Raw genomic sequence first — 11822 nt, forward strand, 5'->3', positions numbered from 1 at the left:
CCCACCAACTCTGTGATATGAGTACCCAGGTGACACTGTCACTCTCACTACCAGGTGATGGAGACACCTGCCTCAGACCATCCCAGAAAGGTGATGGAGGAGTGACAAATCCTCTCTGCCCCCATCCTCGGGGCTCCTCTAGCAGGCACCACATGGCTCAAATTCCCCTAACACAGGTCAGAGGATAACATCCTGCTAGGAATGGAAATGTTTTCTTGGAGCCCCTCCCTCCAGACACACAGGGACATCATGCAATGATGCTGGTAACTCAGCAGATGCCTGAGGTTCTAGCAGCATCAGCTGCTCCCTACAGGGACATGGAGATGTCAGTTGATTTCCCAGCATGGGAAGACCCAAGAGCTCCTTGGAGTGCAGCAGCTGCTCTGCAGACCTACCAGACTCATCAGTAAAACGAGGGCAAGGGGAGATGTGTTAGATTCACACCCCTGTGTGTTACTGGTGCTTTTGCAGTCAAGACCAGGCAAAGGAGACCACTGGATGACAGACTTCCTCCCTTCAGCAAAGCATCAGGATTTCAGTAAGACTGAACAGGTCCTTCCCAAAACTGACCATCCCATGGGAGAGGACATGAAACCCCCATCACAAGCAGCACAGCAATGCCTGAGCCTCCCCATGCCTATCACCTCCCTAAGCCCCCATGTTTAACTTGCTGATCATTAGCAGAAATAAATGAACAATACTGAATGAAATATTTAATCAGGCTTAAATGTGCACAAAGCAACAAGCCTCCCCACAAACCCTGCAGAGGAAGGGAGCTGGTACCAACAGCTTGGTGCTTGCTGAGGATTAGTGAGTGCGTGAGCAAGCACCATTTCCTTCCCGTCACTGGCAATAGCTAATGTTACACTCTGAGTAAAGAGACAAATAAAAGCAAACCTGATTAAATTATATGAAGCTTACACAACTGTAGTTGCTTTATTTAATCTCTTTTGGGGAAATTTTTTTTTTTGCTCCTTTGCAACTTTAACCCCTTCATTCCCAGGCCAGGCTGAGCTGGTGTGCTCTCTCTAGCAGGATGTTTTCAATTAGGAGCTAGAAGAGGACAAACTCCCACCCAGTCTGCCACAATAAATGCAAAATTCCTCCTCTGACACCCTTTTTGATACCCTTTCCATCCCTTCCCCTTGAGGGAAAATCTTTTGGAGTAAGAGCAGAGGTGAGAGGAGAGCCAGGCATCTGGACAGGAAGGGCTGTGCCCCAGGGAGGCCAACAATCACGCTTGCTACAGCTCTGAGCATCCGGAAACCTGAGCTGCAAGGGGAAATCCATGGAAACAGGGTCCCCACCACCCACTGGACTGGGATTAGGGACCAAGGAAAAGGGAGCAGGCAGAGGGCCAGGGTCCACGCTGTAGCCATGCTGGCGTACAACACCAGCACGTGCACTTGTAGCTGGTAAGAGCTTGTTGTGTTGTAATTAGTGACCGTGCATCTTGCACCAGGGCCAATTACTTCTCCTAAATACATTGTGAAGCCCACGTCGACATTAATTACTGTGCCGGGTCAGCAGTGAGGGGAAGCGAAGGTCACCCCCCTCCTTTCTCTAATCAAGAGCAGCCTCGGCAGCCCAGCACACAAGAAGCCAATTGCTGTGCAATTGCATGCACTAAATTATACAGAGGTGGGGAAGCCGTGAGACAAGAAGGAGCTGGTTTGGGGAGCAGGGGAAGGATGCCAAGGATGGGTTCTGCACAGGGAAATGGAGCCAAGCAAGCAGGCGATGTCGGACAAGCCTGCTAAAAACGAGCGACCGGTCAGGCATCAAACAAACCCAATTGAATAAAGCAAGTGCTGTAGAAAATGACAGCAGCAATGATATTAATATAAATATTGATATTAATGTCAGAGAGCTCAGTAACCATTTGGCAGCCGGTCCGCATCCGCGGCGGCTGCCACGCGGCGAGATGCTCTTTGCTGCACCATGCTGGGCCAGCATCCAACCAAAGCATCTCTCCAGCCCCATGCCTGGGGCACAGGGACTCATGCAGAGGACTGTGCAGGAGCACACCCAGCATGAAACACTACAGAGAGAGACAGACAGACCCACACCTCCATCTCCTTCAGCACAGGGTGGTCTTCTATCCCTGGGAAGAGAACCCGCATGGCATAGGTGCGGTAATCCAGGAAGGGAATGCCAGCTCCATCCAGGTCATTGGTGAGCTCGTTGATGTCAGTCTGCAGCTCAGCAAAGGCTGGTGTGGGAAAAGCAGAATTAACAACACATCCTGGAGTCCCAGCACACAGAATTGGCACCCAGCCCCCCACCACACCCCCAGCACCTCATGGGTGGACCCACCCAAGGCATGAATATGCTCAGCAACTCTCCTCTTGGCAGGCTGTGACTGCTGTCCCCATCTCACAGATGGAGAAACTGAGCTGCAGAGTGTGGGGATGACATCCCCAGAATAAATCAAATGGCAGATTTGGGAACAGAACTGCCAGGTCCCGGGGGGCTCAAATCCCCCCTGCTCAGCACTTGCAGCCTCCCAGGGATCCTGGGGGCCGCAGGGAACAGCAAGGCTTGAACAAAACCAGAGCTTCTGGGGGAAAATGTTAGCCTAAACCACAAGAATGTCCTCATTTCTTTTTGACCTAAATACTACTCCAGAGAAGAGCTAGAACACACCCACCCTGGCACCTCCCGATCTGAGCAGAGGCAGCTGTGACTCCCAGGGGAACATGATCCAGGGGGGTCCTGAACCTTTAATTGCACCTACAGGGAAAAGCTGACGGGAGAGGAGTCCTGGAGACGCACCCGGGAAGGGGGTTGGGGTGGGGGGAGAAAGCCCTCAGAAAAATCAAATTAACAGCACTTTAAAGGGAGCTGAAAGCCAGGCAGAGGACTGCAGGCTCGTCAGCCTGATGAGAAAAAACAAACCGTCAGCTTGAAAGGCATGCTATCTTATCTGTAACTAGTGGGACTAGAAAAGAGAAAAGGCAGGGAAGAGATTGTGCCTTTTAATTAAAAGCAGATCCTTTTATCTGCCAGCTGTGGAAGACAAGACACCAACCCCTCCACCAGCTCCCTCCCCTCTCCCTGTCACCAGTGCCATCCGCAGGCATGTGGAGGGATGGGGATTTGGGGAAGCAAAGGGTTTTTCTTTCTTTCCCCTTCTTATTATCTTGCTTTCGTTCCCTGCACCATTCGGAGCACCCGGACTAGCTGTGGCTGGCAGGGTCGGGGCCCCTGGAGCCAGCTCAGGGGGATAATGGGCAATTAGGTTTTATCAGCAGGATCATACAGGGAATTCTGTCCAATTTCACAGTATCCGTCTGTCACATAATGAGAGACCGACTGCTCACTCACAGGAAGCCTTCGCTAACCCTCCTTGCTCTCTTTTCGCCCATTTAGAGAAATGGAGAATTTCTTCACCGGAAAAATCCCAAATCCCACCCAGAATGAGTCTGCTTCCACTGCCAAAGCAGCTTTGCCCATTCCCATTCCCTCCCTGGAAGGCAGTAGAGAAAGGGTGGGAGCACATTGAGCCTTGAAGCAGTAAGAAACTCTTCAAGACCCCCAAGCTGAAGGACAGAGATTCCTCACCCTCTTTGCACTCCAGGGCCACCCGGGACTCCAGGTTGTCCATCTGCAGCTGGAGGCGTTTCAGGGTCCGGTCAGCATCCCGGGACTTGCGCTTGTAGGCAATAAGGACGATGATGATGATGAGGAGGAGCAGACCACCCCCACCACCGATCCCAATGATGGCAGGCAGGGTGAGCAGGCTGTCTGAGTAGATCTGCAGCGTCCCTGGGGAGAACTCAAACCCTCCAGCCTTGATCTGCATCATGGTGGGAGAAAAAATGGATCTGGTGTCAGGGGATACGTGCCCAGGGCAGTCCTCCCTCCTGTGCCCACTGTGCTGGGAACTGGGAGATGACACCCAGCCCAGGGCACAAAGGATGTGGAAAAATGCAGGCATGGCAGGAGCTGGTCCGAAGCAGTGCAACGTGCTATAATGGAATGCAGGACACACGCTGCCAGCGTGCGCAGAGCAGGCAGAGAGTTTGATGTCTCATTCAGACAACATTACAGTAACAGATGGGATGTGAAGCGAGTTCCCCCACGGATGGGGAGCCTGGGGGGGACCGTGCTGGGTCCCTTTCAACACGGCAGGATCCTGGAGCGTGAGCACTACTGCGCGACAACCACACAAACAAAGGAGCCTGCCTTACAGTGCGTGCCAGCACGAGGGGAAGAGATGGGAACCCCCCGGCCTTGAACAGGCAGTGCCTTGCACCCAGCGGGGAAGGAAGGTTGTTGGCAGGGCCAGCCAGGGCACAGAGACATTCAGCCGAGAGTGCTGGGGAGGGGCCAAAGTATTTGGTCCTACCAAATATGTAATTAGGAAGAGGGATGCCCGAGGAGCAGGAAGACGGCTCCTGAGGATGCTCCTGCACGTGCACAGACTATCCAGTTCACATTCAAGGATGAGCACACAGCAGGGCTGATGCCAGGATAAAGACTGAACCTCTGGGACACATGGGACACCAGAAGCAAAGGCACCAGTGTCAGCACTTACCGTGACTTTGTGCTGGCCGGTGAGGTTGGGCGACTCGCAGAGGAGCTGGGTCTCGGAGACAGTCAGGGTGCAGGGAGTGTCTCCGATCAGCACCGTGTAGTTGAGACGGGAGTTACCAGCAGCTGGCGGGAGCAGGTTCCTGCCCTTTGGGAGAACAAGGAATGAGAATGTCAGTTCTCATGCAGCAGAAAACACTTAAGAAAAACTCATACAGAAGGCAAATTCGTGCTCTTGCTGTGCAGGACTTTGTCCTAGGAGAGACAAAGAGGCACCTCGATCCCCACCTCTCTGTCCCTGGGCACACTCTGCCTTACCTTGAGAATAAGGGGAGAGCTGGGCTTCAGCTCCAGCATCCCTGTGGGGCTGAGTGGCTCGAAGACAGGGTCTGGGTAGTAGACAAAATTGGTGGTGTTGATGATCAGCAGGGCCTGGACGTTATCCATGACGAAGCCAATCTCGTCTGGGCGGTCGCCGAGCTCCGGGGGGCTCCGCTCAGGGTTATCAATGGAGGGTGCGTAGCACACCATGGTGGTGTCGTTGTAGACGGTGCAGTTCTGCAGGAGGCACAGACCAAGGTCAGACTCAGCTCCCCACAGGGAGGTCAAGATCAGACCCCACAAGTATCTCCTGCAAGTAGTGGCTCTGGACACATGGTTTAGACTTGGGAGTCTCCTGTCCTGTTCGATTCTACTAACAGGCACCACATCCCACCCTGGGGCAGAGACAAGACTGTCTGCAATGGATGTGCAAGGGATGACAGGTGAGAGATTGCTGGGGACAGACTCTCTGTGTCAATATCCTGCAGACATTTCACAAACCTCCCATCAGTTTTGCATACTCAGATCTCAACCCTGTCCTGACAGCACCTGGCTGGAGGCACTGCAGAGAGGTTCATGCCTCTCTTTGGACAGTGGCGCCTGGACCTCAGCCTTTCCACATTATCACACCTGTTGGTAAAGGGATGTACTTTCTGCCCTGCATTGCAGAAGGACAGCATCCCTCCTCCTCGTGCTCTGCCCCCAGTCCCAGCCAGCACCACTTACGTTCTCCCTTTCAGAGCTGCAGTACTTGGCCCGGATCCTGGGCTCTTTGATGGTGGCCAGGTTGGTGCCAGTCACAGTCAGCAATGTCCCACCACTACAGACATGGAGACAATGGGTTAGAAAAGGCAGCTTGGCACCAGGTCCCCACTTCTACAGGGAAAGCACCCATCCTTTCCAGCCAGATGCCCACCTGCCCCAGGCTGGGTGAACCACAATGCCTCAGGGATCTCTTATCCCACCCACATGTCACCACAGCTGGCAGGATCTGGTATGTGCCACTACCAAATCATCTCAGCTCACACAGGGGCCAACTAGAGATATAAAACCTGATAATGAACACTAACGTCCGACTCTGTGTCCAGGTTTGGGGTCTGAATACAGCTCCCAAGCTAAAGGCAACTAAGCATCCACAACAGGAAAGCATCCCAAGGGTGATGAGCTCCTCTCTGCCATCCCTTTCCCCACCACACAGGCAGCAGGTGACAGGGCAAGCTGAACCCTGCCAGGTTTTCTCCATGGCTTGGTGTTAAAAGCCCTGTGGTCCCAGAGAGCTCGGCCACACCCCTGCCCTGGGGAGCTCGCCCCTCATCAACAGTCTAGGGAAGGTTTCCCTTGGCACTAGTTCTTAATGGATTCCTTCGCCTCCTCTCCAGCCAATTCAAACCTTTTAGAAAAATATGTAAACATTTCAAAAAATCCCCCAATGGGAAATATTTTAATTTTATTTGCCGCTGACAAATGTCAAGCTGAAATTAAGCAGACCCAAAGCGCTCTCTGCTTTTGCCCCCTGCCAGGCTGAGCACCACAAGCCAGGAGTTAGCAGGGCCCTGGTGCCAAGCCATTGCTCCCACTTCTCTTGCCATGTCTCTGGAGCACAGCCTGGCAGTTATCACAGCAGCACTGAGATGTAGCCATCATGAATGGGGAATCCATGTGGAAAACAGCCCCTTATACATCCCACAAGCTCCTTTCAATTCACCTGTTGATGCTCCATTCAGGATCAATCTTCTGGATGGTGGGATCCTCTGTGTAGTTGTACTTCACCTCTGGATTGCTCAGCTCTGCCCGGTTGATGTTGATAAGGATGGGAGAGCCACCGGGGGTGTGTCCGGGGGGAGTCCTGCACCGGATCTCGCGGGCACTTCTCCTGGGGTAGGAACACACAACCCATCACTGCCTGCTCAGAAGAGAGGTGAGGGCAGCCAGGGGGCCAATGCCGCCCAGGAGCCCACTGCCCCAATCCCTCTCCCCTTGTGATACAGCTGGGGGAGTGTAGAGAGAAAGGAGGAAAAAAGAAAAAAGAATCCAAGAAATGAAACAAAAGGCAGCCAGGAAAGGCTGAGCAGCTCCTGAGCGTTCCCATTGCGCGGCTGCTGCAAACAGCAGCGATTAGGGCTGATAACCAGTAATTACCGCAGGAAAATATTTAAAGAGCCGCTCCATTATCATCCCTAATCTAAAAATTATCCACTTCATGCCTCAGGGCTTTGTGCTTTTAGAGAAAAATCCCTGTTCTTAGGGCTCTACCTGCAGCCTCTGACACACAGAGGTTTCGAGGTGAGACACCTTTGGCCACCCACAGGGTTTGGCTCCCAGACTTCCTTCTGGATCCCTAGCATGGGCTGACAGCTGCTGCTCTATCTGGAGGTCCCACTGCCTTCGAAGGTGCCTGCTGCCTATCTTCCCCCACCCCTGTGCCCCTCACCCTGAGAAAGCACAGGGCCGTCCCCCGATGGTCACAGAGACGTTGCTGCCAGCATTGAGGTGGCTGCCTTCAATGGCAATCCAGGTGCCGCCAGAAAGAGGACCCCGGGCTGGGATCACACGGGAGAAAGTGGGTGTCTGTCAAAGGAAAAGAGCATCCTGAAGTCAGACAGGCTGGGAACTGAAACCCATATCTTCAAGCAGGTGACAGGGCCACAGAGGAGGAGAAGGACCTGTGGGATAGCAGTTGGGCACAGTCCTAAGGGCTGGCAGTGCCAGCAGGACTGTGGGGAAGCACAGCAGTGATGGCCTTGAAGAAATTCAACCAGCATGACTCAATGCCTGACCAGAGTATCCCCACCTGTCCCCACAGGAAAATGATGCCAAATTTTCCACCCGGAAGACCACCCAAAACCACCCAGCATCACCTCCCTCCCACGGTGCCAGACCTGTCCCCTGGCATGGGGCTTACCACGAAGGTGAAGCTCTTGGGGGATGTGGCCCGGTAGTTGGGTGAGCAGTCACGGATGCACACTTCTACCCGTGCCTCGTGCACCTTGCTTGGGCTGGCATCTCCAATTTCACACACAATCCTAAGGGACGAGGGGAAGAAGCCTCTCAGTGTCCTGGCACTGAGACACTCCCTGCGCCATGACAGGGATTGACTACCTTCAGGAAGGTGTAGATCTGACACTAAGCAAAGGTCCCAGGTCCCAACAGGTTCATGAGAAGCCAAGGTGGTGGCTGTTGGCACTGCCAACCCTGGGCACAGCTTCCCCAAAGCCTTTGGGCTCCCCACAGAGCAAACAAAGCCAGCAGGTACTTCTCTCCCAGCTCAGCCCAGACAGCTCCATGTCTTTTGCAGACACAGTCAGCATTTGAACACCAGCACTCCTGTCCCTGACCTACCAATGTGATCTGGAGCACACCCAACCACCACCAGACACTTACTGCTCGGCGCTGATGTACTCGCTCTCGATGGGGATGCACACCACTTTGCCGACTCGAACGCCCCAGCGAACATCTTCAAACTTCAGGCCCAGATTCTCACCAGTGATGGTCAGACGGGTCCCTCCTTGCCTGGGGCCGGTCTCAGGGAACAACTAGGAGAGAACATGGCCTGTCAGCCAGGAGAGCAGAGCCATGTGGATACCTCACTCAGGCAGGCTGCAGCCCAGGTAACTGTGGGATGTTTGTTACTCCCCTATGAGCAGCAAGGACCAGATGGGTAATGATAAATGCCAGCACATCTGTAAGGGGTACAGGGCAGGAAAGACCTGCCCTGTGACAGCCAAATCCACAAAACCTCCCAAGAACAAGTCAGGAGATATCAGATGTGCCCAAGCAGAGGATTGGGATTTGGACACCCTGCTGCAGACAAAGCCATCTTGCAGGTGACAAGGACACGGATGGGAAGGAGACAGGGTAGCATCAGCCATGGCTCCAGCTGAGCTGGCAAGGAAGCACCTGGATCTGCCTGCCTTTTGGCAAGATCCCAGGTACCCAGGGATGAGATTCTCATGTCCAAGATGTACTCAAAAGAGAAAGCATCTCCTCCAGGTCTCTGCACATAACAGACAGAGGAAAAGGGTTTCTCTCTGCTGGCAAACCCAGTGCTGAGGCCAGGTGGGGAAGGGACAGGACCTCACCCCAGTGCTGCGCCTCATTTACCAGGATGATGCCCAATAAAGCAGACAGGTGTGGTCTGACAGATGGCAGTAGGATGAGGGATGAACAGAGATGTGGGCCCATCACTGCCTCCAACCAGGCAATTACAGGCAGTTTTACATTAGCGATCGCTGGCCCCAAGGTCCAGAGCCCACCTGCAGCACTAACTGGGATGAATGGCAGGGCTGCATGTCCCACATGGGACCAGAGACCCAGCTGGTCCCCAGTGACACCAAGACAGAACAGGGAAAAAGGCAGCTGCAGGCAGTAGGTGAGAGAGAGAGGAATTCAGGCTGGGCCAGTCCAGGAAGAAAGCATATCCAGATCCAGGCAAAGGGACTGTTCTGTTACAGGTGATGCCCTCCTCTGCTCCTGCTCCTGTGGCACTGGCTAAGATCCCCTTTAGCACTGGGAGGCACCTCTGCCCGCACTAAGCCCAGCTCCTGAACAGGCACACGCCTCAACCAAGCACGTGCAGGCTCTTTGCATTCCTTGTGAATCTGGGCAGCTGCAACCCTGGGGCTTGAACCACTGAAACCTCCTCCTCCTCCTCTGCCACCTTCTACTTCTGCAGGGCTCACTCCTAGACATCACCTCCGCAGTGAGGAAAGGCAGATGAGCTGAGGGTGGGAAACATGCAGCAGCAGACACCGTCCAGATCCCCAGAGCTGGGACTGGCACCTGGGCCCTAGCTCCTGCTGAGGCAGCCACAGCTAACCATTTACACAGCAACAAAACCCTCCAGGGCTGCAGGGAACCACTGTTTGCCTACATCCTATTCAGCCCCGGCCCAAGTCCAGGATCAGAGCTCACTCTGGTAGCTGCAGCCAGCACTAGGTTGGGTCTTCCCCTTAAATCAAGCTCCGCCGGGGCGGCTGGCAAGAAGCTGCTGTTTGTTTGGTGTTTCTAAATGAGTGTTAAAAGCTGCTCCGGCATGTTCGATTCCTCCTCCTTCGCAGCAAAGCTGACAAGGGCCACGCGTTCAGGGAGGAATGAGCCCGGGAATGAAATGACATCATTGGCCACCTAGCACGGAGAGGTCATGGCTAAACAAGGTGTGCGGGGGGAGGGAGATGCTGAAGAGAGCAGGGGCTGCTCGAGCCTCCCCTTTCCCCCCTCCACCTCTGGACCCCTGGCCCAAACAAACACTGCCGTTTTTCTCCTAATTGGTTTCACAGGGTCCTTTTACATCAACAAATGAACGGCTCCAGCAGATACAAGCAGTTGGCTTGCTCCTAGCTCAGGTGGCCGCAGCAGGGCCAGGAGGTGCTGAGACTGAGGGGTTCCCTCTTTCCACACAAAACGATATCGCTCCAAGGGTCACAGTGAACACTGGGCAAGACATCGCAGAGGTTTGGAAGGGGTTTGTCCCCATCACTGAGCAATTGGTAAATGATTCTTCACTCTAAGGATGAAGAATCATGGTCATTTCCCAGACCAGCCCCACCACCCATGAAGACACCCTGCACCCTGGTGGGCTGGGCAGGAAGGAGGCTCCAGCTCCTCCTGAAATCACTGTTGGAGACTCTTCTCCCCCATCAGCCCATGCTGCCATCCCTGCACCAGGCTGCTCTCTGGACCATTTCCAAGTCTGCCCACAGTCCAGGTGTGGGACTGGGGTAGTGAGAAGCAGCAGGCAAGAGGCAAGCTGCCAGAGGAACATCACACCGACAGCTATGCACATCCACACCAACCACCAGCTCCCAGGGCACTAATGCAGAGAGGCGCCAAGGTCAAACCCACCTGCTAACAGATCTGTTCCTGCTGCACCTGCAATTACTGCAAAATTTCATAATGATTCAAGGTGTGAGAGCTCCTACCAAGGCTATACACCATAAGCTGCTGGGAAGAGTGTGTGTGTGTGAATGACTGCAGCCCTGGCCACCAGAACACAAGAGGACAGGGCACAGCCTACACCAAGGCCATCCCAGCCAAGATCTGGTCACTGCAGTCTCCAACCCCACCATTCCCAAGGGTCTAGCTTTGGGAAGCTCAGCCTGAGCATGGTGGGACGTCATCGGGGATGGGGAGGCCTACAGCTCTGCACACAGCAGCAGACCTCCTTGTAGGGATGAGGACTCTGAGGCTCGATTCCACTTCCCCAGGAAGAGATCCATTCTCCTGCCAGCACTCCACTACCCTCTGCAGGCAGGGCTCTTTGTAGGCAGGGACATGCCTGGCACTAGGGGGGGATCCTCCCTCTCCCCACATGGATGCCATCCAGCACACAGCAGCACTGGTACCCTGCACGAGGCAGGCAGCACACACTGGGAAAAGCCAAGACTCTCATTTCCAGCTTCCATCAGATAAAGCACTGAAACCCAAACAGATCAGATCTTGTGCTAAGACTCCAGTAATTAACACCAGTGAGGCCTGGCGAGCCGTGGGTAAGCAGAAGGTAACCAGCTGAAATACCCACCAGTCCCTCCTTGTGAACCTGGAGCCTGGCCCAACAGGCATGTGAACATTAATATACACAATCTTATTAAGCGAAGGTCATAAAAGCTGTCAGGGAAAGGGGATGATGATGAACTACTGGCCCCACTAAGCATGGCAACACAAGGAGGAGCAACCTGGAACCACAGCTTTCCTGGATCCTCCAGTCATGTACAGGAGTGGTGGGAATCTCCGAGGCAGGCCAAAAAACCCAGTGCATGGGGGTGGTGGAAAGAAGATTTTAGCCTTGGAAATTAAAGTGTCAACAAAAAGTGCACAGTCCTAAACACCAAGTAGATCTGGCTGCTGTGAAGTGCCACCAGAGAGTCCCACCCCCACCTCCATCCCCATCTCCCATTCTGGGCATCACCACTCCTCCATCCCCACATACCTTGGTGATCTTGGGGTCGGTGCAGCGGCTGGTGCCCCCG

At 54.1% G+C, this 11822-nt stretch overlaps 1 protein-coding gene across 1 annotated transcript in view; it reads right to left on the reverse strand.

Moving 5' to 3' along the window:
• PLXNA1 (plexin A1) overlaps positions 1-11822 on the reverse strand; it is a gene marked incomplete at its 5' end in the record, with an annotated part of 64157 nt that overhangs the window by 22644 nt on the left and 29691 nt on the right. Inside the window, 10 exons of the mRNA XM_009079654.1 lie at positions 2070-2212; positions 3565-3799; positions 4541-4684; positions 4855-5094; positions 5584-5677; positions 6563-6730; positions 7289-7425; positions 7760-7880; positions 8239-8390; positions 11783-11822. The exon at positions 11783-11822 is cut by the window's right edge and continues 136 nt beyond it. Of these exons, the coding sequence (XP_009077902.1) occupies positions 2070-2212; positions 3565-3799; positions 4541-4684; positions 4855-5094; positions 5584-5677; positions 6563-6730; positions 7289-7425; positions 7760-7880; positions 8239-8390; positions 11783-11822 (1474 nt within the window). The remainder of the gene's footprint in view (positions 1-2069; positions 2213-3564; positions 3800-4540; positions 4685-4854; positions 5095-5583; positions 5678-6562; positions 6731-7288; positions 7426-7759; positions 7881-8238; positions 8391-11782) is intronic.

The sequence above is a fragment of the Acanthisitta chloris genome, unplaced genomic scaffold (assembly GCF_000695815.1).
Source record: "Acanthisitta chloris isolate BGI_N310 unplaced genomic scaffold, ASM69581v1 scaffold2800, whole genome shotgun sequence".
In the NCBI taxonomy this organism is placed as follows: Eukaryota; Metazoa; Chordata; class Aves; order Passeriformes; family Acanthisittidae; genus Acanthisitta; species Acanthisitta chloris.